The following is a 27,259-nucleotide window of genomic DNA, read 5'->3' on the forward strand; positions in this document are numbered from 1 at the left end:
ATCTGTCATCATGGGATGGCCTGTTGTACTTCATCCATCATCTGTCATCATGGGATGGCCTGTTGTACTTCATCTGACATACATCAGTCTGTTAATACAATTTTATTATCACATTTCCTCCTAAACTACTAGGAGGATTTCAATAAAGCTTGACACATTCATCCAAAGGTCTAGTTGGTATTAAATGAAAATGGTGCTGTTAAGACATACAGTCTGGCTACTGAGTGGCCAAGTGGTCTAAAACACTCAACATTACGGATCACTGCCATCTCACCTCTGTCTGCGTGGGTTAAAGTATTGGATTCAGCCAATGTGGGTATGTGAGAAAGCTTGCCAGTAGCTTCTCATGGGTCGGTGGTTCTTTCCTGGGTTTTCCCAGATTCTCCCTCCACCATTTATGCTGGCTGCCATGTATAGCCTATCTTATGCTGAAAAATGATATTAAACCCTACAACAACAGCTACAACAACAGTCTGGCTAACACAGCAGCCATCTTGAAAATCATGATTGGATGGTCTTATCAACATGAAGTTTCACTGAGAGACTTCTTTTGATATCTGTTTGGTCCTGAATGAAAATGGTGCCAATCTGACATTCATAATGGCCACAATAGCAGCTATCTTGAAAGTTTCTTCTCTTTCTTAACAGAAGTCATATTGACATCTGGCTTTCATCAGAAGACCTTATGGTGTCTAGTTGGTCCTAAATAAAGATGCTTCTGCTCACATGTCCAGTATGGCCACCATAGTGGCCATCTTGAAAACATTGTTAGTGTACTTCACCAGAATTGTCATATCAGCTTGGGGTTTTACTAAAAGAATTCTTATAGTGTCTAGTTGGTCCAAGATGAAAAGTGTGCCAATCTGAAATCCAGTATGTCCACCACAGCAGCCATCTTGAAAATCTTGTTATTGCTTCTCCTCTTCAATGGAAAGTCATATCAAGGTGAGGTTTTCACAAGAAGACACTTTATGGTGTTTAGTTGGTCTTATATAAAAATTGTGCCAATTTGATATCCAGTATGGCCACACACTGGCCAACTTGAAAATCTTGTCACCACTACTTCAGGATGGAAAATCATATCAAATATTAGGTTTTCACCACTGGTACTGAATGAAAATGGAGCCACTCTTGACATCCAGTATGGCCAACATGGCAGCCATCTTGAAAATCTTGTTATTGTTACTCATCCTAAATGAAAAGTCATATTGATATGGTATTTTCACATGAGACCTCTGTGTGTGTGTGTGTGTGTGTGAATGAAAATGGTGTAGGTCTGACTTTAAATATGGTTGCAATAATGATTATATTCAAAATTGTATCACTAATTCTCTTGAATGGATGGCCTTCCTGACATGAGGTTTTCTCAAAGAGTCTTCTAATGGTGCTCAGTTCATCCTAAATTGACATGGTGCTGATCTTAATTTCAATTTGGCTGCCACATTGACAATTTGAAAATTGTATTCTAATTTTTTTATTGCTGCTATCTTATTTCAGGGTATGCTATTTTTGGAGTGATTTCCAAGAATTTTTAAGCGATTCAGTGTAATTTTCTGTTTATATGGCAAGATGTTTATATTAGTCATTGGGCAAGGTGCAGATCAGTCGTATTTTGGAGAAATTGAAAAATATATTTGACTGAGTGTCTTAAATGTTTATTGAATTTAACTTATCAAGTGTATTTTTAAAAAATAAATTAAACAAGAGAAGTACTATACAAAGTTATTAGTTTTTGAGTGAAAAGGTGTAGATACTTTTCATGGAAAAAGTTCAAATAATATTTTAAGTATTTTTCTATATCATTAGATTTTAAGTACAGTAAAGGTCGCCTAGTACTACAGTTTGTGAGAAGTGCATGAAAATGTTTTTGTAGCAAGCTTACGTCAATTACCTAACAATCAGTAGACTCAAACATTAGAAAGACAATTACATAACAAAAAAAATCTAACATAAATACATAGATATACTTGAGTGTGAGACTTTCTATTGATATTTTAAGCTAATTTTTGATTTATGGAAACCTTTATAGCCTTCGATAGGTTGATTGTCTTTGTTAATTTACCAGAATAGTCTCTTACCAGAGTTGCAGTTTCTGTAGACATCAAAGTGTAGTTTGTCATTTGAAGAAACAGCTGTATCTTATATACTCACTTATAAGTCAAGTCCAAACAAAAAAGATCATGATCTTCCAAGGCTTATTGTGCCTGCAGACTAGGTACGTATTGTTTGTTCTACTGATAACTTCTAACAAACTGCACAGACCCAGATCTGATGCTGCATTATGCAATGGCAGTTCTGGGTCTATGCATTTTGCAGCTTGACTCAACTTATAAGTGAGTATATACAGTAATTGTATTAGTCAGAAGGTGAAGATTTATTTCAAAAGAACTTAATCATGTTTATTTAGAGTAAGAGGAAAAGTAGTTCACTGACACAGTTTCATCAACTTACAAGAGAATATCTATCATACATACCGTCTTTGTCCAGAGATAAGCCCATACTTGATGATAAACACCCACCCCCATTTTTACAGAATTCTGGCAGATATCTGTTAATGATTTCTCTGTCTGATAATAAGCCCACCCTCTGCTTTTTGACAATTTATTAGGCCTGCCCCTTGGTCTTATCAGAAAGAAATACTTGTTATGTTGGTATCCAAGAGTTTGCTTGGGATATAAATGTGTATCAGTTTTGTCTTGTATCCTTTTTCTTCAATTTTCAAAGCTTCTTTTGTATTATTGTTTTTTGTAAGAGTCCATGTTTTCCCAAGATCTGTAATATGATGTTCCTGTTATTGAGCTGAATTCCCGAAGCTTTAAAACACCTAAATGCAGAAATTCTTAAACGGTCTCAATCTCCTACCTGCAGGAATATAATCTTAAGTACATTGATATAAAATGCAAGCTCTACACTAAATTTCTTGTTTTGCATGAACGGTAGGTACAAACTAGATGGCATGGATTGTGCTGGTCAGAGTTTTTATATATATATGTATGACAAATATGAAATGTTAAACACATATTTCTGAAAGTATTAAACCTCAAAATAACCCATCATAGTCAAGACTAATATATCCAAAAATGGTTCCACATCAACATTACACACTTGATATATACACCTTTATTTTACACCTGGCTGATGGTTACTGTGCCGCACATTTGTTGAATTGACAATTTTTAAGGTACTATTCACATGTTGATCATCACAACCAGACAGTTAATAATTACCCTTCAAGTATTTGTCAAAATTTGGCATATTAGTTTTCAATACATATGAGTTTGCAGCCTTGAATCCACAGTAAAGACTTTTTATTTAGAAGTCTGTGTTTTCTTCTTTGTGGAGAAAACTTAAATTTGGATATTACAGTCCTGTTTCTTTTGGTGGGAAGAATTTGAGAATATTAATTCATATATGCTTTTACAGTAATTAAATTGGATTTTATGAATGACTAATGAGGTTGCATACTACATCTGCATTTTGTTACACTGTATGAGTGCATATAGTTTGCATGAGACAGAGAGAAAGAGAGAGAGAGAAAATAGAAATACTCATCCACTACGACACACATAATCTACAGTACATGGTTAATGTATCATACTTTATAACAACCCACAGCCCACACACCTCTGCTCTCCACTCTCTACCCACAACCCTGAACATTTTTATACAGCTGTTGCAAAGCTGACCAGCTGTTTGGTAAGGGCATGCAAAATAAACATAGTATATTGTTTTAACAAAATAAAGACATGTATACAGTATTGATCAGATGCAGTTTATAACACTAGTACCAAAAATAAACTGCATGATCTGTTTTACTAAAGTGTATACAGTTTGTTTTGCTTTTCTTAACAAATATCAAGTTTATATTTACTGAAAAATTTATGATGTTTCATTATTATGTTACCAGATTTTGTATTGTTAATTATATGTAAAATAGAGGCATTGCATAAAATTTAGGTCAACTTTTTGCATCAGTAGAATTTAAAAAAATATAATAATTTTTCTTTGTTTCTGTTAGTGGTTGTTTTTAATCAAATAACTATCACACAACAGACCACATGCCTTAGTACTGAATTCATTTCTTGTAACAAATTTATCTCTTGATTGACTTTACATGAAACCCATAAAATGGGATGAAATTTAACAACAAAATTGCAGTTAATTAAAATTCAAGGACTTGAGAAAAAACTTGATTCATCTTTTTTAAATATATTATTCACACATTTGAACCCATTATATCTTAATATATCGCAGTTGCATTTTTTGCTTCATGCCTAAATTTATCTGCATGTAAACTCTTGCTAAATTAAATCATGAAAATGTAATAATTCCTTAAACAATGCCATGGGCATGACTTTGGTTTTGACACAGCATGATGGACATTATCAATTTCAGATTAAACAAGTATCCCAGTCACTTATTTTAGCATGATTTCAAATTGCAATGTTTGTGCATGGTTCATTTTGAATGAACAATCATCATAACATCTGTATCATTTAGTCTTTGTTTTCACTGAATTTTATGGCATTCAATAAATATAAATTTATTGTCAATCCTGCCTCTAGCAAAATCGGAGCTATCACTCCCCCTATGAGAACTTCATGTACCCAACTGTTGCACATGCTGAGAGACCCCTTGTTGAAAATCTTGGGTCAAATTATGAAGTAGAAAGAAGAAAGCTAGCAGAAGAGAGGAAGCGAGATTTTGAGTTGTACCTGGAGAAGGTATTCAGCATGTTTCCTGATCAAATGTATTCCTCAGAGCATGTCTGCATGTGGGTTGACACACCTTCCATTTCTAATCAATGCCAAGCAGATGTAGCCATATGCTATTAAACAGTTCTCTATCATGAACAGAGCATGTCTGCATGCTGGTTGACAGATCTTCCATTTCTAATCAACACCAATCAAATGTAGTCATATACTGTTAAGCAGTTCTGTATCATGAACAGAACATGTCTGCATGCTGGTTGACAGATCTTTCATTTCTAATCAACACGAATCAAATGTAGTCATATACTGTTAAACAGTTCTGTATCATGAACAGAACATGTCTGCTTGCTGGTTGACAGATCTTCCATTTCTAATTAACACCAAATATAGTCATATACTGTTAAGCAGTTCTGTATCATGAACAGAACATGTCTGCATGCTGGTTGACAGATCTTCCATTTCCAATCAACACCAATCAAATGTAGTCATATACTGTTAAGCAGTTCTGTATCATGAACAGAGCATGTCTGCATGCTGGTTGACAGATCTTCCATTTCTAATTAACACCAAATATAGTCATATACTGTTAAGCAGTTCTGTATCATGAACAGAACATGTCTGCATGCTGGTTGACAGATCTTCCATTTCCAATCAACACCAATCAAATGTAATCATACACTGTTAAGCAGTTCTGTATCATGAACAGAACATGTCAGCATGCTGGTTGACAGATCTTCCATTTCTAATTAACACCAAACATAGTCATATACTGTTAAGCAGTTCTGTATCATGAACAAAACATGTCTGCATGCTGGTCGACAGATCTTCCATTTCCAATTAACACCAAACATAGTCATATACTGTTAAGCAGTTCTGTATCATGAACAGAGCATGTCTGCATGCTGGTTGACAGATCTTCCATTTCCAATCAACACCAATCAAATGTAATCATACACTGTTAAGCAGTTCTGTATCAAAAACAGAACATGTCTGCTTGCTGGTTGACAGATCTTCCATTTCTAATCAAGTAGATGCTATCATATGCTGTTAAACAGTTCTAGATTCATGAACAAGTGCATACCATCTTTACTATCAATAGCTTCTTCAATAAGATAACTGCATGAAGGCTTGGTACATGTCCATTTTGTCAATGAAAGGTCTGACAAGCTAATCTTACATACACTATATATGCAGGATTTAGGTAATCTGTACTTGCTGGTAAGATTGCATGTATTATATCATATATTATATATTTCAAAGATTTTTACACTGAAGAAATTTTTCAGGATCTTAATAATTACTGTCTACTCATTTCCATCTATATTAAATAGAACAAACGAGAGATTCCTATTCCAGATGGATACAGAGAAAAATAGTCCTTGCATTTTTCAGGTGTTTTTTTTTCAGGGTCAGTAACTCCTAACATAACAATTAATGCCCTTTATTTTCTTCTAAACATCATTTTTTGTTTTCTACAGTTTTTTTCCCCAGCAAATCACAAGACAAATATATGTATGGTTGTTCAGTACTTCAAACAGTCCATGGTATTTTCATGTTCTATGGAATCAATTTAGTAGTATATGTTGTCTGCATATGGTATATCACTTACTAGATCCACCAGGGCTTTTAAAGTTTTTAAAAAATTTTTAATTGTATACATGATTAGCATGATTTATCAAATCTGTTACTTTATTTTTCTAATTTATTCTTTTTTATGAAAGCATTCATATACAGATCTCTTTCACCCTCTTTTTGTGCTCTCACTCTCTTTTTAGATGAAATACATTGCTGTCATGTGTTTTTTTTTAAGCCACACATGTCATATATTTTTGATGTGCTGTTTTTATCAAAGGATTTCAGATCTAAACATTTTAATTAGTAGTGATTTTTTTTGTTTAAAAAGACTATCATATCATATTTTGCTTCCAGAGTAATGGTAAGCCCTTTATATTTTTGTTTTGGTCATTTCTTGTTTTCCACAATGAGACTCCTGATTATTCTCACATCAATTGAATAATTCAAATTCAAGTAAACCTACATTGAAAATAGTGGTAATAAGGAATAATATGCTTCTTTCCATGCAGGTGCTAATCCTGTCAATTACAACAGGTAGCTCTGTGGGGTTGGGTTGTATATACAACTGACATTATGTATAACAGATGTCAATCTTGTCATGTTTAGCAAAGAACAATATAGATCGCTGACGTACATGTATATTGGATGAGAGTTTCGTTGCAAAATTAGTACAGTTCTGGCTACAGTTATAATGTTTCCATTTGTCTTGTTGGAAAAAAATGTACATACTTACAGATATACAGTACTTAATGGAACACTGTCCTTGAGAGCAATAGAGTGTAATGCCTTACACTGTTATGATGAGAATGATGATGGATATACTTTTACTACTATATAATGAAATACCCACCTCCTAACAGAAATTGTGTTATAATAAAGGGCCTTATAGTGATGGTATGTTTTATTGAATAAAAATATAGTGTGTAAAAGGGAATGTTGCAGAGATCAAAGCAATGGCTTGAACTTTGATTTAACAGAGACATGTAATTTGTCTTTGTAATTTATTTAAGAAGAGCAATGGGACACAAACTAATTTTTGTGTGCAAAGATTGAATTGTATTCATTAATATTTCAGTTTTACAATTTACATACAGATGTTATGAAAACATAAATTATGATCGAAATAAAATTTTGAGGAATAGTCTTTTAAAATCAACATTTCTTTTTGCAAGCTCATTTTGTATGTAACTGTAGACTTCAGTTATTTGAGGGAATTTAAATATATTAAAAAAATGCACTGCAAAATGTTAAATACTGCTTTTTATTATATCTTATTCACTGTGTAAGGACTCTCCATTAACATTTTCTATAATTACATCACATGCTGTTAATTTTTCATACAGTTTACAGTGCAGACATTTTATAAACCTCCAAATTTAGACTCGTGTTAACTAAATATGAAGAAATGTAAGCCAAAAATACAAATATAAGGAATGAAATGATAGGAAAACCAGATTCATTAATTATTTATTGATTTGCCTAAAGGTGAGACAACTTGAATTATTTGGCAATTTTATGTTACTCTGTGTTAATCACTTTAGCAAAAACATAAAATCTGTCTGTCATTTTTGCTGTATAAATATTTAGCAAATTAAAATATTCATGATTTTTTTCAGGTGCTGGTAAGTATTATTTATAAGGTTTGAAAGTACATGTATATGAAAAGTAGATGTTTTTCTAAAAATGTACTGCATGAATTTAATTATATTTTACACAGTTTTGTAATCTTTGGAAGGAATACATCAAAGGGCAGTTTTTACCAGGTGTTAGAATGTACTGCAGAATATAATGGAAATTATACCTTACTATTAGTATGTAATTCAAATTTTATCATCAGAAGGTGATAAATGGAGTATTGAAACAAAGTTACAATAAGGTACTAGAAACTTTCAATTCATTTGCAGAAACAGATGAGTGATCCTCCAAAATTTGGCCGGAACACTCCCCCTGTAGTTGGTCCTTACAGTGGCCTTTTTGCTGGCCTGGGTCAGTATGACCTTGACAAACAGAGGCTTAAGAAAGAACGACAATCAGAATACAGCAACTACCTGGACAAGGTAAGAGCAATTCAGATTGAATTCTTTTAAAAACAAAATTAATTTTTATAAGAGAACTTGATTAATTTTCAAAATATTGTGATGTAATAAAATGTGCTATGCATTTAACAACATGAAAGTATCATACTTTAGAGTAATATAAGAATACATTATGGAAAAATTTATTTTCAGACCTATGCTGAGAAAGGAAGGCCATATGGGAGACCAACCTGGGCAAAAGACATTGTAAGTTTATAAGTGATAAGATGCAAGGTGACAGGCCTTCATGGGCAGATGTGCACAGCAAATGAATGTTGGGAGAGAATTCTCAAATAAGCAGATTGATTATCAGTTATTATTTTTTAATGTTTCAGTGCAGAAGCATTAGACAACTAACCAGATAAAACAAAAGGACAGTCTAATGGAACTTGTTGGTGATAAGTAAAACAATACAATAAGTGATAAGTAAAATAGTCCAATAGGCTCTAAACAGAGCTCAGTAAAGTCCAGCTTGAATTGAATATGGTGTAAATGGAAACATTTTTATTAAATATGTGATAAACGTTTTTGAAAGTTTGACTAAATTCCAGTTAAAAATGAAATGAGAATAGTTGAAAGTATTTGGTATTTAGTAGTTCCAAATTATAGCATAATTCATTCTCCTGTTAAATTGGTATTGTATGGAACATTCTAGAATGTATAAAATTAATTCCAAATAATTAAAATATGGTTGACTGACAGCTGCAGGTAGATAGGTAAAACATGGCAATTTGTTGACTTTAGCTCAACTGGTTATAGACCAGAAGAGCTTATGGGATGGCCTGCTGTTGCTCTGGCATCTTTTCATTAGCACAAGTTTGTTGTTGCTGATGGAGGATTGCCATGAAAATTTGCAGATATATTCATCTCAAGGTCTAGTTGGTCCTAAATGAAAATGATGCAACTTGGATATCTAATATGGCTGTTACAGTGGCCATCTTGAAAATCTTCTTATCACTACTCTCTTGAATGGAGGGCCATATGAACATGGGGTTTTCACCGAATGACTTTTTATTATGTCTAGTTGGTTATAAATGAAAATGGTGATGTTTTAACATCCAATGTAGTTGTCATGGCAGTGATCTTAAACAATTTTGTTATTGATACTTTTACTAAAAAGAAAGTTATTTCAGCATGGGGATTTCATTGTATAGTGTCTAGATGGTGCCAAATGAAAATGGCCCTAATCTGACATCTTGAAAGTTTGTTATTACTACTCGTGATGAATGATTATCATACTTATGTGGGGTTTTCACCAAAAGACTTTTCATGATGTGTGGTTTGTTCTAAATGAAAATGGTGCCAATATAACATACAATATGGCCACTATATATGGCCACTATAAGTCATTTTTAAAATCTTTTTATCACTTAAAAATATCCAAGATGGTTTCAATACTCAGCAGATAAAAAGAAGAAATGGTCTTTTCTTGGATTCATGAAAATTCATTTGGCCAATAGAGTGCCAGTCCCTTTGAGGGACTTTTGTTACCAATTTTCCTGCAGTGCAAACTAAACCATTATGTGAAAATGTACCAGGGTTGTTTTTAGGCAGGCTACACTGGTCATTCAGGAGATAAGTCTTACAATGTAAGGTTTGAATGAAAATGAGCTATACTTTGTACATTTTGTTTGTTGCTCTAATCAAATATTTCAAACTGACTTATGCTAAAAATGTTTCAGATGTTTGATTTTTGATTTCTCATTTTCAGGATGACAATGAACAATATCCAGCTCGTCCTTACAGCTTTGAACATCGGTCTAACCCTGAAACAAAGTAGGCATGAAATGATGAGAAATATTAGGCTGTTATTATATATATAGCAAAACAAAGAAATTGTTTCAGACTTATAGTGAACTAAGAAAAACCAGGTACAGTTAGACCATATTTTAGCTGTTTTATACAGATGGCTTGTCTTGTTCAACCAGACCTTTGACATGACTTTGTGATCTTCACCATATAAGGCTCTGGCAGAATAATAAGTTTTCTTTGTAACACAAAAGTGAGGCTTTCCCAAGATTTAAAAAAGTGATTTGATTGGCTGATGAGGTCAGGTGATGTAATACACCATTGTGATGATGAGATGACATCATGTTTTACATACAAATGAACAGTATCCTCTATTGAACATCTGTTTACAAATGTTAAGTTTCAGTTTTTTTGTTTTCAGTGATTGCAAAGAGTATTATGTCTGAGACAAGAATACATGTATTTGTATTTTTGCTTTTTTAATGATTACCTGAAGCACCTTTTATCAATATGAGATATCCATAAATAATTTTACTAGACCCTTGTATGGTAGAGAACACATGGAGTTACATGACTAAGACATGGCCACTGTATGGAAATTCAATTAGTCTAAAACAGCCTTAGTTCCCACTAAAATCAATGGCTGGCCTTGATAGGAAGCAAGGTTGCAGGGACCTGTTTGGGGAAATTTAACAGTGTGCATAATAATCTGGGTTTATTTCAGTCAAACTTGGAAATAAAATACAGTGCATATATTAGACTGGATGATTGTAGGCTGTTTTTCTTTGTTTTACTGAATAATCCTATTTGCTCTGATCTGCTTTAATGTAGTACAGCATGGAGAAGTTGTAGATACCTCTGCCAATTCAAGTTTATAAATTGGTGCTGTAAATTGCAATATTTTGGTGATGTTCAATTTTAGCCAATCGTCTGTTTATTGGTCGTAGAAGATTCAAGCAAATTACCAATTATCGAAATAAGACATTTTCAGTAATAAAAATTTTCATAAACAATCATAAAATGAAAAGTAATCTCTATATTTCATCATGAGAGGACTATGAAAACACAAACTACAGGACAACCATTAGGAATGCTCAGATAAGATTATAGACCAATAGGAAGGCCGTTATCTCATTCCAGAAAAGTACACACAAGTCTATCCTCTCACTCATTAGTTTGATAATCTTTCCATGTGCAATATTGAATTTATTGAATGGAGGCTACTGAAATTTCAATGTTTGACAGGTTTGTGCAGGTAGTTTTGGAGATTTATTCATAATACATGTGCTATAACTGTAAATTTTCCATTAAACAATAATAATGTGAGCCAGATGTTTTAGTGAAAATTTGTTTCTTCTCTAAATCCAGTAAGTTTTACACTTGCAAAACTTTTGTGATTTATAGCAATGCATTCTTGAGAAAACAAAATGATCATATAACAAGAACCAGCTAAATAAACTTTTCTCTGCTTGTGTATTAGGCCACGAGATCACCTGCCCCCAATTGAAGGTCAAGGACAGGGTGACAGACGACCTCCAAGCTATGAGGATATGCTTGCCAAGAAAAGACAAATGGAAGCTGATAGAAGGTAACAAAAAGACTTTGAGAGGCATTTAGATCACTTGAACAATCTATATAAAAACCCGCATGCATTTAAAGTCCAGTGATAATTAAAATTTGCTAGGGTTTTAATCACTTTGTCCTAGATAAAATTATCTATAATATTCCTTGTACATACCAATGTCTTCCCAAAATAATTAAAAGATACCACAATAATTATATATACTCACCTAAGAGTCCAGTTGCAAACTGCTCAGACCCAGATCTGCTGGCATATTATGTACTGGCAGATCTGATGTAATCAGTTTGTTAAGAGTAATCAGTACATCAAACAAAATAGACCTTGATTTGCTGGCACACTACAGAATGGCAGATCGGGATGTTGTTTGCAGTTGGACTCAAATTGCAAGCAAATATATATGGTATATGGTTATGATACTTTCCTATATTATATAAAATACTGTGTAAATAATGTAGTAATATTGGTTTCTCCTTTGTACAGACGTTATGACCCGGGATTTGCACCTCGAGATGATAGGTATGAGGCAGAGAGGAGTGGACCTCCAAGAGATGGGGACTATGCTCCTAGAGATGGAGGTTACGGAGGAGATGGGAATCAGGTAGGGACTCATATAGCATAATTTACAGAGAGAGTCAAAGGTTATTTTGAGTTCTGTGATTACTCTGAATGTAAGACATAAATATGATGAAACTGATACTGATGCTATTTATGTCTAATTAGAATCTTTTGCTAAATGTCAGTCTAATATTTACACTTTTTTTTCTTATATTCTTTTCTTCTTTCTATTGATATGGAAATATATAGGCAGGGATGTAGCTAGACCATTTTTTGTCATACACAAGTACAGAATGATGAACTACCCTTAAAATTGAACATAGAGAAAGATACCTCTACTAAAAAAACAGGTAACAAACAATACAGACCAGAACAAATCACTATGGTTACAAAAACCACCAAGGATTAACACTGAAACTACCAAATTAGGCAATAAAGAAGGACAAGAAAACTTACTAAAATCTGTACTGGTAAACGAAATCAACCAAAAATACCTGGACTATGTTAAAATATATACCAATGGATCGAAAACAAACAACCCACCAAGAACAGCAGCAGCAATAGTCATCCCTGAATTCAATGTACAAACGGGATCCAGATTACCTGACTATTGCTCCATTTACACCACTGAATTCTGGGCTATACTTGAATCACTACAATGGATCAAAGACAACCAAATTCCTAAAGCAGTCATTATAAGCGATTCCCTAAGGGTTATCAAATCGATCCAAAATCGCAATACACACTCTAGGGAACAATTCCTTGACAGAGCATGCCAATTAATTGACGATATCACCACAGCACATCAATTAGTCGACCTCATGTGGATACCGTCGCACATTGGAATCTCTGGCAACGAAACAGCAGACAAAGTTGCAAAAACCAAACTAGGAGATCAAAACTCTATCAAGCTTAACTATAGCTCTACAGAAGCACTAAGCTTCGCACAAACATATATAGACCAAACATGGCAAGATTTTTGGAACTCCTCCACAAAAGGTAAAAAGCACCATGAAACCCAAAAAACCATAGATAGGAACATACAGCTACCTAAGGGTACCTATTTAGAACAGAAAACCATAAACAGGATAATAACTGGAAAAACTAAACTACCAAGCAGTTTTGGAAGGTTTATAGGACCCAAACCAGCAACCATTAACTGCTTTAACTGCCACACCACCAAAGATCTACACCACATATTCAACATATGCCCAAAATATCAACCTGCTCGGAAAATATTTATCAAAAACCAAAAAGAGATTGGATCACCACACACATACCCAGAGTTACTTATGGACTCTAATAAAAATAAACAATCAGCATATAAAAATATAAATCAATTCATAGACTCAACAGGACTTAGGAACAAAATATAATTACTATCCCCACAAAACCAAAAGACCCATTAACGAGCTAAATAAATTTAGAAGCCACCTCATAAAAGTATTAATAAATATATCACTTACGAAGTACCTATAAAAAACTAAGGAAACCGCAAAATTGAATGTCCTAGATGTCCTTAACAAACCGAGTAATCAGCTAGGACTTTGGTCCTAGATGTCCTTAATGAACCGTGTAATTGACTAGGACTCCGGTCTCTTGCTAAATAAAGTATAAATAACATTCAATCTTGAAAAACATTAATTAATAAATAACTTAAAGAGGCAATATCTAAAAACTTATAAATAACATAACGTAGGAAGCACACCCTAAACACCTCGACTAGTAATACCATAATAAGCTTGAAATTCTCTCTTCATACATGATTTCTACTAAGAACCTCTATAAATAGCATAGAACATTCCCCACCCCCCTTTTAGAACATTCTGAAGAAGAAAAGAAAAAAATCAAGAAAAAAAATCACAACAGACACCAGGCAAATGCAACAAGAAACCAGCGATGTAAAGCAAGCAGGACCGTTCCCGAGCTCTCCTTCCCACTAATGACAGCCAACCATTCAACTGTAAGGGACCTTTATGGACCCACAGATTGAGGCCAAACTATCAGGGTTCCTTGAATCCATAAAAGCCTGGGGGAGGTGGCACCATTCCCTTCCCCAGGAACAACTAGCAGGCTGCGGTGCAGTCAGAAAATGTGGCACATGCACAACTGTGCGCACGCCACTATAATTAAACTCAACAACAACAACAATGAAGGCATTCCCCTTGTCACACAGCAAACAAGGAAAGTATTAGCGTATATTAAGTGTAAAAACTGGACATGAAATCATGGCATGATTATACACTTTTGAAGGTTGATTGCAGTACTAACAAATCATTAAAATAATTGGTTTGAAATACATTTTTTTTATCTTTGGCAAGAACATTTTATGCAGCTCTAGGCTGTAGTATAAAGTTTTTATAGCTGATATCTTTAAAGGTTATTAGTTGACTTCTTAGCTACAAAAATTATTTTCATTGCAAAATTCTTAGAACTACCAAAACGATTCCCATTGCAAAATTCTTAGCTACAAAAATGATTTCCATTGCAAATGAATGTCACCATTTGCCATCTGAATCCTTGTGAAAGAATTATATGATATAATTGATGATTTTTTTATAAATGGCAATAGTAGTTCTGCAGTAAATGTCACTTTCTCACAAGACATTGTTCGTACAACCTTGAAATATCCTTGAATTTAAACCAAAATGAATTCTATTAAAAGTCATTGAACTTGTAGAAAATTCCTTGAATTTTGCCAAAACTCTAGGAACGAGCACTAGTGATTACAAAACATTGAAATGGAATAAAATTGTATCGCTTTTTAAATTAAATATTTTTTATTTACTTATTTAAAAAAAACAAAATTAATAAGTAAATAAAATTTGATAAAACTGGGTGGATCAAATACATGTGATGCTGGTGGTTACCAGATAGTAGCATCCCTTTGTAGGCAGGTGCATCCCTTTGTAGTACTGGCAGTCTTTTTCCATTTCCATATCTGTTGCACCTATTTATGCAGTGATCAAAAAGGTTTGAAATGAAAAAGTTTTAATTTCCATCAGAAAAAAATAGTCCTTGAAAACATATGGAAGTCTTTGAAAATTCCATGAAAGTCCATGAAAATTAAATCTCCTGGGTTTATTGAACTATTATAATATGACTGAATTTTGTTTGCAAGTATACTGAGATTTTATGACATAATCAATTTATTTTTCTATTAGGTATCAATACCGGTTACCAATATTTACTGGTTCACTTATTTCATACAGAAAAAACACTGACTGAAGTCTTTTTATTGATGGATCAGTCTTGCTATAGCGTCTGCTTTATATGCTCTTTCTGGATCTTCCACTGATAACATTTAATATTTCTAGACTAAAAACTCAAAAGGAACTGAATGGAAGAAGCATTCGAGGACATGAAATGTATTTGAAGGCTTCATTAGGATCTTTAATGATTCAGATTATTTGTCAATTATGTATTATACCAAATACCTATCAAAATATTGACCACAGTTTTAAAATAGGTGTCAAGGTAATAGTAGACTATTTAATTAATGTCTTTACTCAACTTATCAGATGATTCCAACTACAAATTGCACAGACCCTGATCTGCCAATGCAAAATGTGCTGGCAGATTTGGAAACATCCAGTTTGTTAGGAATAACCAGTAGAACAAACAACATAGACCCTAATTTGTAGGTTCATTATGTTATGGCAAATCTGGATCTTTGTTGTTTGCAGAGTAACTCGACTTATAAGCGAGTTTAGATGGTAGATTTTAATGCCATGACATCTCATTAATCAGTTGATTATACAACAAGGTAAAATATAGAAATTAATGGTGAATTCATTACCATTTTATCTGTATAGATATCTCTAATAATAATAATAACAATAATAATAATAATAATAATAATAATAATAATAAAAATGACTTCATTGAGAGAGGGAAACTCATTTAGACAACTCGAGTTAGTTTACCTTGAAGCGTACAATATATATACAGTATATACAGCACAAAGTGACAGTTTGGTTTAACACTAAAGAATTGAGTTATTCTGAAAATCAAATATAGTTCCAAACTCATAATACACAAGCACTGCTCCAGTGACGCCAGGGGTTAGAGCATCTACCTCAGATGTGGAATGTCATGGGTTTGAACCCCAGCTGAGTCATACCAAAGACATAAAAATAGTACTTAATGCTGCCTCACTTGATGCTCAGCATTAAGAGGTTAGTGTTAGGACTGGTTGACCTGGTGTCAGGATAATATGACTGGGTGGGACATCATGCTACATGTCTGCGACATGATTCCCCAGTGCTAGACAGTGCTATAAACTGCCACCATTGTAGCGATATGACTGAAAAATGATTAAAGCTAAGTTTAAAATCCAAAACACACACATAATACACAATCATTAAAGAGCACATAAAATAAATAAAATGTCATATTGTATTGAATTATTCATCTGTAAAAAACAGATGTATAGGCATAGAAAAGTAGGAGGTATTTATAATACTTGGCACAGTTTGATTGTCTTAAGATTTCATCCATTTAAGACATGGATTGTGAAAAAAATAAATGCTAGAAGCCTGCCATATGTGACAGGGAATAATGTTCCATACCAGTTGACCAGTATATTGAAAGTTCATTTTAAACAATTATTTCTGTGGCTTTGGTATAATGTAATTTTTACTTCTACAAAATACTCTTTTAATTTCCACATTCTTCATGCTTACTGTGAATTTAATTGTTGATTCAGATATATTTTTATGGTTCAATAAAGAAAAATGAAATTTTGTTGTGGTTACTTAAAATTGTGGATGTTCCTGGGTTGTTTGTTTTCCCCATATGCCTGAATCATCCATGAAATCCATAAAAACTGATACACCACAAAAAAATGCATTCATGGTATTCTTTAATTTTTTTATTTTAAACATTTTTTTAAGGGGACAGTTTTAACACCTGTGAATTTAAAGAATGATATTTTATGTTCCTTATCCTCAGGGACAAGATCGGTACAGATATTAAAGAGTGATTGGGAGACTGAAGCTTCCTGAAGTTTAATGTAGGTACATTCAGACTTCCTTAAACCAGTCCTTCTGTACATGTAGACTGGTTCTTCTCTAACCCGATCTTGTCTGCAGACTGGTCCTTCTGTAAACTGATTTCTCTGTAGACTGGTCCCTCTGTGATTCTGTAGACAGAACAGTCTGTATCAGACTTAAGCTATGGATTGGCCTCTCTCGGACCTGACCTCCTCTGTAGACTGGTCCCTCTCTAACCTGACCTCCTCTATCTTCTGTCCATATACTGACTACCAGTGTGAAACAGCCAAGTGTGTGGTTTTGAGAAGTTTCACAGTACATCAAGTCATAGAGTCAATAAAATCACATTAATTAAAGTAGTTTATATGTTACTGATTTTCCTTATTATTGGTAACATTGTGTCTATTATAGAAACAATATGTTTTATGTTGTGCAGATTTAAGCCTTATAATCACTATTATTTTAATGAGAGGGTTGCTGAAATGAAGCATACGCATCGCATTTTTCACAGTGTCATGAATGACTGTATTTATCAGAAATACGAATATTTGTGTTTTTAAGATACCTACTTGGTGCAAGATGAACAAAGTAGAATTTATTTTATGCATATAACAACTGTCACAGTTTCTCTGACATACCATATGGCGGTTATTTTGACAGAGGAAAAATTTTAAGTATTGAGTGGTTTCATATTTTTATCACAGAAACAAATCCCATCCAGCTTTATTATATGCTGAAATAAATGTGACCAGAATTGGGATAATCTCTTAAAGCTGAAGAAAAAACCCCACAAAACACCATTTCATTCAAGGACAAAGCTTTGGTAGTTTTTATTCACATCTATTCACAGCATAGTGTACATGATAAAAATCACTCAATAACAGCTGTTAACACCATCCCAGGTAAATGTTTCTTCCCTCCCACGGTCTTCAATCTTTGGATCTCATACATAAATTGAATAATATATTTTAATGAGGCACAGTTTATTCATTGCTTTCACTGAGTGTGAATAAAGAATTCAGTGGACTAAAGGCTATATTGCTATGGACAATGTTAAAGATTGTCAATACTATGCATTAACGAATCAAGCTCACTGTAGAAGGAATACTGAATATTCTTTGCCTCTAATCTCAATTTGGATTATTTTAGCAACATTGTACTATTATTTCTTGTGATGGAACAGACTGGTATGTCAATTCAATGACATGATACAACTGCATGATTTTTTTGTGATTTTTCCTTTAGTGAATGGTGATTAAGGCAGTTTAACATGTTCTCAGTAGAAAGTTTTGTACTGGAGAGTAGTTAAGACATACCATAAAGATTTTTTGCTGGGGGGGAATATCACTGATCACCCACAGAAATAAAAATTTCTTTCTCTGCAACTGCTAATATATAACTCTCAGGATTTAAAACCTCTCTTTTTAAACAAATTTGCTGAATTATATCTCCATAAAAATAATGCGGTGGTTGATAAAAGATTCTCACAATTTAAAAAACATCAAAAAACAAAAGCCACCAACATGTTTGCTGGGCTTGTTGGTGTTACTAGATGCAATCAGTTGACCAGTAAATAATATCCGCTTTATTAGCTGGAAATTGAAAGGGTATGAAATTGTACATGCGTTCAGCTTAAATTTTCTTTTAAAGTGACTCGTGACCATTGCAGGCCAACTGCACTTAGTTCTCAGGTTTTACATGTGTATGGTGTTTGCTTATGAACTTGTTATCAATTTCCTATTTTTTATAAAAATATTTTATCATTATGGAAAAGCAAGTTGACAAATGCAAGTTTTTCTCTGTACTTTGCGCAATGATTAGTAGTTTTCACACGTTTCTTTTTATATTTCCAAAATCTAAAAGTTATATGCACGCTGAAAGCATGTATTGACTGTTAATTATTCTTGCTGTAGACATTCGTACGAATAGGCATACAAGCGTTAATTATTGGAAATTTACAGTGGATAAAGGTACACAGAAACGCATGAGAAAATTTTAGCAGTATGAAATTTATACAGACTTCATTCATAAACACTTGAACAAAATGAACCATACATGTGCTTCATCTTTCTTAACCTAATTTTGCTGTTAATTTTTCTCATTGAATTCAGACACATAATGATCTGTGACAAAATTATTGAATAGTTTAAATATATATGCAATTTTTGCAATGGAATTACATGTATTATGGATTAATTGCATGCCCTGATGGTATGATATCAGATGTCAAGTAAACAGTGTTAATACTCTGTTCATGCTATATATTAGACGTTGAATTCAGACACAATGATCTGGGACAAAATTTTTGAATATTGTAAATCTGTGTGCAATTTTTTCAATGGAATTACATGCATTATGGATGAACTGCATGCCGCGATGGCACGATAGTAAACGATGTTGATACCTATTCATCATATACATTAGGCATGAATACATGTATATATGCCAATGAGTTGTTCTCTGAAAAAAAGTAAAATACTGTAAAACCCCACATTATTATGGCCCTGCTATTAACATGATCCAATTTGTTGGATCCCAATTATCGTGTTATAGCGGGGTTCCACTGTATTCAAATTAACTGATGTCCCTAAAGGAATATGGATAAACTGACTTTTACTGTACTGTACTGTACTGTACTTAAAACCTTGTAGTTAAGTAAATTATCTTAACATTGTTTGTTTTTTTCCCTTCCAGATGTGATCTGAGTCCGTCCAGTACTTTTAGATGGTGCCAAGGTGCATCTGGTTTTGTATATAATAGTCCAAAGATTTGAAATATCACATCAGTTTTTAGATGGTCTTTGTCAGCCCACCAGCTCTGTGATATAGTTTTGTATCTTGAATATATCGACAGGGTTTTTCTGTTTTATGATGACTACTTTATTTTATTTAAAGTTCTAGACCAATTTCAGCATATACGTCTTGCAGATATTTCAAGAGTTTTTTCTTACATTTTAGAATAAATACCTGTACTTCAAAGTCAGAAGTTTCAGGTGTGTAATGATGCATATGTTTGAATTTAAATAATACTAATTGTTCATTTCTCTGTTTGGATTCTTGAGAAGTTAAAATGAGCCTTTATAATTGAAATTATATATTTTTAAGTTATGTGTATCAACAACTTATAGCTCAAGTCCCAGCTAAATAAAAGTAAAGAGATTTTGAAACATCTGACTCATCATTATTTCTTGACTACCTTCATAAATTTGATTTCCAGTTTCAAAATTTGCTTAATTTTTGTATGCCTATCCTAAGGTTGAGCAAATTATATTGATATGTTGTCTATCTGTTACTAATTTTGTTTCTGCACAACAACTTCAATTCTTCAATATCTACATTTACCAAACTTTGTGAATGGTTTGTACTTGGGGTAAGGAAGAAACCTATCGATTTTGAAATCCAAAGGTCATGGTCATGGTGATTGAAAGAAAACAAATAATGGTTTCTGTAAAATAACTTGAGCTTTCCAACATCTGCAATTATCAAACTTTGTGGATAACTGGGACTTAAGATAAAGGTGAACCCTGTTAATTTGGAAGTCTAAAAGTCAAAGTCAAGGTCATTGTCAATGAAAAAATACAAATGGTTCTGCACAATAACTTCAGTTCTCTACAATCTAAAGTTAACAAACTTTGTGGATGGCTTGCCAATAGGGTAAGCAAGAAACCTGTTCATTCTGAGGTCAACAGATTAAAGGTCAGGGTCATAGTGACTGGATAAAGATAAATAGCTTCTGCTTGATAATGTTAGTTTTACATCACATCCATTGATCAAACTTTGTGGATGGCTTGTATCTGGGGCAGTGAAGAAACATATTGATTTCGGGACCAAAAGATCAAAGGTCAAGGTGACTGATTGAAAATGTACAAATTATTTCTTTGCAGTAATATTAGTTCTACATCACAAGGTCAAAGGTCATGATCATTATGACTCAAGGAAGAAATGGTTTTACATAATAACTTTCATTTTGGAATAAGCTTCTTGACCAAAATTTTGTAAATGGCTAGCACTTAATAAAGAAACCTATAGATCATAATGTCTAAAGGTCAGTCAGTGGTCATAGTATTGGTAAGTCTGAAGGAACCACAGTAGATCAGTTGTTAGAGTGTCTGGGTTGGCTGCCTTGGTGTGCTCTTTGGGAAAGATGCTTACCTCACATATCCTCAGCATAGACAATAATGCATTAAAAGTGCTGTTGAAATCAACAAAAGCAAAACTAAAAGAAAACTGGTTTCTGCACATTAAGTTTAACTCAAGACTGCATACCTTGAAGAAGGCCAGGGTCATTGAGATCCAGTCAATAATATCCAGAATCAGCCATGCCCAACTGATATATTCCATGCTGAGTATACATCTGACATATTTCTTGTTGATCTGATATTTTTCTTGTTGGTGATACACCTGACATTTTTCTTGTTGGTTATAGACCTTACATTTTTCTTGTTGGTTATAGACCTGACATTTTTCTCGTTGGTGATACCCCTGACATTTTTCTTGTTGGGTATGGATCTGATATTTTTATTGTTAAGTATTTACCTTACATTTTTCCAAGTGTACTAAAATTTGAAAGTAGGTGGCCAACAAATGTTGATGAATTCAAATTGTCATTTTGTATGTGGTTGAAAACTAAGTGTTTTCACCTGTTTTCAGAATCTCCGCACATTAAAGAGAAAATCAGATGTGTGTTGGGATTGTGTACTACTTGGATATACTTTCTTTTCACATTGATATTCATTGTTGTAAAATATTTAATTTCCTAATATTTTGTATTTGCTGATAATTCTTTTAATATATGTTTATATGAACCAGATTTTTTTCCACCAAACTATTGGTAGATGAAATCATGAAATGAATAGATCTGTAAAAGGATTATGGAAAACTATTGCTGATAGCTTATGTAAATGGCATCACATTTGTTTCATTATAAAATACAGACTCATTGACTTGAAAACATTCTTATTTTAAATCTTGTTTTTTATGTATTTTATTTGTTATTTATAACACAGTTTTATTTATAAGATTCACATTCCACTTGTCCTTGTTGATTCAGCAAATAAGTCCAATGGGTATACACTGTATGTATTTATACCAAGAAATTTTTACACTTGTGGCTATTATTAATTAAAACATACTGTGATGATTTGTTCTGTATATGCATAGTAAATTCCATTTATGTATGTCAGTTTGCCAATTAGTTATCAAGGTATGACTTCAGTTTCTTCATCTTGCTCTCACAAGTCCTATGTTTTAGATTTAAATTGTATCTTACAAGAAAAAGGAATAAATAAAGACTTACATTCATACAAATCATTTAAGCTGGTGGAACAAACTTCAAGATGGAACATAAACTAGAGAGTGTTTTATCCACACTCCAAAACAAGTGATTGACAGATGACAAGTAGCATAAAGAAAGTGATTGACAGATGACAAGTAGCATAAAGAAAGTGATTGACAGATGACAGGTAGCATAAAGAAAGTGATTGACAGATGACAAGTAGCATAAAGAAAGTGATTGACAGATGACAGGTAGCATAAAGAAAGGATGATAATATTACTTCCAATACACAATATGCTAAGAATCAGACGGTACTTGCTTTCCCATGGTCATCAGATTTTCAGGATGGAGACCCATCAGTTCTGTTTACTGACACCATTGTTCTGACTCAATGTATGCAGACATAAAAAGTGGGATGTCCCTCTTAAACTGAAAAAATATGCATGGAAATGTATGTCTTATATGGCCAGATCTTGTCCACACTGATCTCCTGTAGTAGTAATACATGTATATCTACATAACCAAGCAGACAAACAAACAACAGTTCTGCAAGCAGTAATCTTTATTTCCAAAAAACAACAAAATATTACCCTATAAGTGTTCTTAATTTGAAACCAAAGATATAATGGAATCTACTTTAACTGGCCACCTTCTGACAAGCACTATGTGCTAAATGTATCAGTACACAAAAGAGATATTAAATTTTGAGACAAGATTTTCAGGAAAAATGATAATTTTCATTGGTACACAAATTATCCACACATCAAAAACTGTAATAATTTTTGAATGTACTAAAAGCTGGAATAATGACAGTACATTGGTTTGCACCATACATTCTTCTTCTTAATTGTTTGTCCTACTTTCACACCATATTTATGTTTTTTGAAATATATTTTATTTAAACTGAATTTTTTTGACAATAACATTTTATGTACATTTATTTTTTTCTGCTGCATGATTATAAACATCTTATTCATGCAAAAATCCATATTATTGTTTTAGTGAATAGACTTTATACAGCATACTGCAACTAGTTTTATTATTTTAATTGTTGCATACATCTCTTTAATATCTTGATTTTGAAACTAAAATACTAAGTTAAATGTATCTAATTTAATTTGAACAATTTTATGAATTTAAATGGTTTTAAAGCAGATAAACATTTTTATTCACCCAAGAATCCCTTCTCACCTGTGACTTTCACTCTGGCATGAAGATCTGTTGATAGACTGTTCAACAAATGTAACTATCTCTGCATGTAAGTAACTGCATCAAGCCAGAACGTTCAGATTCTCTGATATGGCACAGTGTAGGATAGAGTACTTCTGATGTTTGCATTATAAGTCTAACTTCTAGATGTTCCATTTTTTTTTATTGATACCGGCTTTTTATTCTTGATCTCAGTCAAAATATAATATTGTCCTTGTTTACTATCAAATCTGAATTGGTAGGTCAGTTGACCATATCTGTTGGTAATATAAATATTGTATCAGTTGTCTGCTGGGTTTATGCCATTTAAATCACATACTAATTTTTAATAAAAGGTTCATACTATTTATAGTGTTAACATATATACATTTATTCTGATTTGATACATTCATTACATTGATAAATTAGTTTTCAGGCTATAACTTGAAAAAAAATATAATAATCAAGAAATCTTTGGAGTATTGTACATATTTCATAGTGTTGTCCATATTTCTAGCATGACTGAGAAATAAAGAGTTTCTAAAGTTTTATAGAATTCTTTTTTACCCCATATTCATGTTAAATCCCATTGCTTGAAATCTTCTTTGGCTGACTTGTCACAAATTGACGTATCAGCACTATACTCATATAGTGCCTGTTTCTTAGTATCACTATACTTGAACCATGGCTGTTTCTGAATATCATTGTACTTGAGCAGTGCCTTTTTCTTAATATCATTGTAATTGACTGGTGCCTGTTTCTTAATATCACTGTACTTGAATAGTGCCTGTTTCTTAATATCATTGTACTTGTGAATAGTGCCTGTTTCTTAATATTACTATACTTGAGCTATGCCTGTCTCTTAGTATGATTGTACTTGAGTAGTGCCTGTTTCTTAATATTGTACTTGAGTAGTGCCTGTTTCTTAATATCATTGTACTTGAGTCATGCCTGTTTCTTAGTATCATTGTACTTGAGTCGTGCCTGTTTCTTAGTCTCATTGTACTTGAGTAGTGCCTGTTTCTTAATATCATTGTACTTGAGTCATGCCTGTTTCTTAATATCATTGTACTTGAGCCGTGCCTGTTTCTTAGTCTCATTGTACTTGAGTAGTGCCTGTTTCTTAATATTACTATACTTGAGTCATGCCTGTTTCTTAATATCATTGTACTTGAGTCATGCCTGTTTCTTAGTATCATTGTACTTGAGTAGTGCCTGTTTCTTAGTCTCATTGTACTTGATTAGTGCCTGTTTCTTAATATCAATATACTTGAGTAGTGCCTCTTTCTTAATATCACTGTACCTGAATAGTGTCTGTTTCTTAATATTACTATACTTGAGCCATGCCTGTTTCTTAGTATTTATTGTACTTGAATAGTGCCTGCTTCTTTAAACATGGAACCATGTAACTCATGATCCAGTTGATGATCATTGCATATTTCCAGTTCCACAACCCTTGTTGAATCATCAAGGAGACACCATGCATGGCCCATCCCTTCCAGTCTGCCAAAAGAGCCCTCAAGAGCTTCTATATTTCCTGCAGACATACTGGTCCCAAAGCTTTGGTCAACCACTGCAAGTAAGCCAGTACCCTCCGAGGCCAAGGTTACCATCAACAGCAGTATATAGATTACATGAAATTCCACATAGTTCTAGGGCTCCCCATCCATAAAACAACTCTATAGCTAAAGATTGCTCCGATAAATTGTAATACTTCCTGACAAAACTCATATTGTGATAAAACAATGACAATTACTCTATAAAAATCATGATTGGGGGTGAGAATCCACATCCAAGGAACTTGAGATAATCAGATTTAATCAGATTTCTCACTGCAAGCACCAGGTAAACCAAAATCAATATTTTGAAATAGCTAAAGACAAAAATAAACTATCCTCAGTTAATGCTATATGTGGTACTGAAATCTGAGTACATTTTCATTGAAATATAACATACTGCCATTGAACACAAATTTAAATTTAAAAACTCTCAACACCAGGTGCAAGTTTAAAATGTCATTTATTGTGATTTTGAAAGTACATTTATCATTATGCCTGTGAAAAGTGAAATTATGACACAACTTAGCATATTATGCTGGACAACAAAAAGGTCAGACATATCCATGAAGGTTTTATATTTCCTTCAAATCAATCCACAAGAGACACAACCTATACTTTACAGAGGAAAGGATTCTATTCAAGTATTTTATGATGCTTTGGGTAAGATTGCAAAACCATTGACTGAAGATTTAAGACTGAAAAATCTGAAACCTCTGATGTTCACAGGTATTGAAGAGCAACATTTCAACTCAGAAAGTATAGATCATGTGTCTGGGAAGAAAATAAAGCACCAAACTCTATGTGAACATGAGGTCTGGCACATAAAGAATGTAATTTGAATTTCAAATATCCAAAATACATATCATTCTTCTGGTTATGACAGCCATTATGCATTAATACATTGGCTAAAATGACCCAGATAAAGAGGCAAAACACAGATAAAAATATATATTTCCTTTAGAACAGATTCCTTGGTTTATAGACTGACAAATAAAGAAAAAGAATGAATGGTTCCAGTGACAGTCAGATTTATGGTACATCTTTAGCAGAAATAGAAAAATGCCGTAACAAAATTATAGACACTGAAACATTTTATAGAGATGACACGTAAATGTTTGAGGAAAGACAGTTATCAATATGAACAAAGAAAATTCCTATTCAGATATGTCAAATGATGATTGGGTATTTGTAAATGATGTCATTAAATATGGCAGCCATCAAACACTTCAAGATTCCATTATCACCACTGGTACAGTGATGCTATGTAATATTTGTAAAGGGAATTTTGTATTTGTGTAAATTAGAAACCAGACTCTGCTGTTTATTACAGTATTCTTGGATTATCAACAAATCCAGAGCAAAACTTTAACATTTAACAGACTATGGCATGTTCATGATGATCGCAAGTGGAACAAGAGATGAGATTAGCATGATGCCACGTAGATACAAAGTAGTAAACCATGAATACTACTTGGACAAAAATGTCAAGATAACTAATTATGGAACTGAGATCAAGGTCAAAGTCAGCCCTTATGTACCTAAATGTTCACAACCTTATGCTGGATCATGTAGATACAAACTTTCAATAGCCATCTCATGAACATATTAACCTATGATTGTAATTGGAATTTTGGAATTGGATTTGAAGACTCCATTACCTTCCCATAACTATTTTAGAGACTCTCTGTTTGCTCCAAAGAAAGTACTCCTAATCACTTACAGGTGGAAAAGCTTCGGAAAAGAAGAACAGCAAAAATACAGATTCAACTACATTTCTCAAATGTCATAAAAAATCTATCATTTGCAAGAATAACAATTATTGTCTTGGACTCAGTACATATGTTTTCAAAACAATATGATTAGAATAAACAAACCAAATTACGGTGGATATGCAGAGTTAGATTTAAGCAAAAGTTTCATGTACGATGTTTACTATAACAAACTGAAAACCAAATATGGTGATAGACTACTTCTGCATATGACTGATACTGATTAA

The 27,259-nt window shown here is 33.0% G+C and overlaps 1 protein-coding gene across 8 annotated transcripts in view; it reads left to right on the forward strand.

Moving 5' to 3' along the window:
* LOC149806557 (uncharacterized) overlaps nt 1-24,252 on the forward strand; it is a 176,359-nt gene extending 152,107 nt beyond the window's left edge. For 5 of the 8 annotated variants that reach the window (XM_089954581.1, XM_089954591.1, XM_089954597.1 and 2 more), the window contains 8 exons: nt 4,566-4,724; nt 8,192-8,344; nt 8,516-8,569; nt 10,074-10,138; nt 11,592-11,699; nt 12,174-12,291; nt 17,202-17,262; nt 19,937-24,252. In XM_089954581.1, the coding sequence (XP_089810707.1) occupies nt 4,566-4,724; nt 8,192-8,344; nt 8,516-8,569; nt 10,074-10,138; nt 11,592-11,699; nt 12,174-12,291; nt 17,202-17,225 (681 nt within the window). In that variant the 3' untranslated portion in view covers nt 17,226-17,262; nt 19,937-24,252. The remainder of the gene's footprint in view (nt 1-4,565; nt 4,725-8,191; nt 8,345-8,515; nt 8,570-10,073; nt 10,139-11,591; nt 11,700-12,173; nt 12,292-17,201; nt 17,263-19,936) is intronic. The other 3 variants (XM_089954603.1, XM_089954640.1, XM_089954630.1) reach the window with 1 other exon arrangement.
* Nucleotides 24,253-27,259: the final 3,007 nt, after the last annotated feature.

The sequence above is a fragment of the Sinohyriopsis cumingii genome, chromosome 1 (assembly GCF_028554795.1).
Source record: "Sinohyriopsis cumingii isolate HCF-2022 chromosome 1, ASM2855479v2, whole genome shotgun sequence".
NCBI lineage: Eukaryota > Metazoa > Mollusca > Bivalvia > Unionida > Unionidae > Sinohyriopsis > Sinohyriopsis cumingii.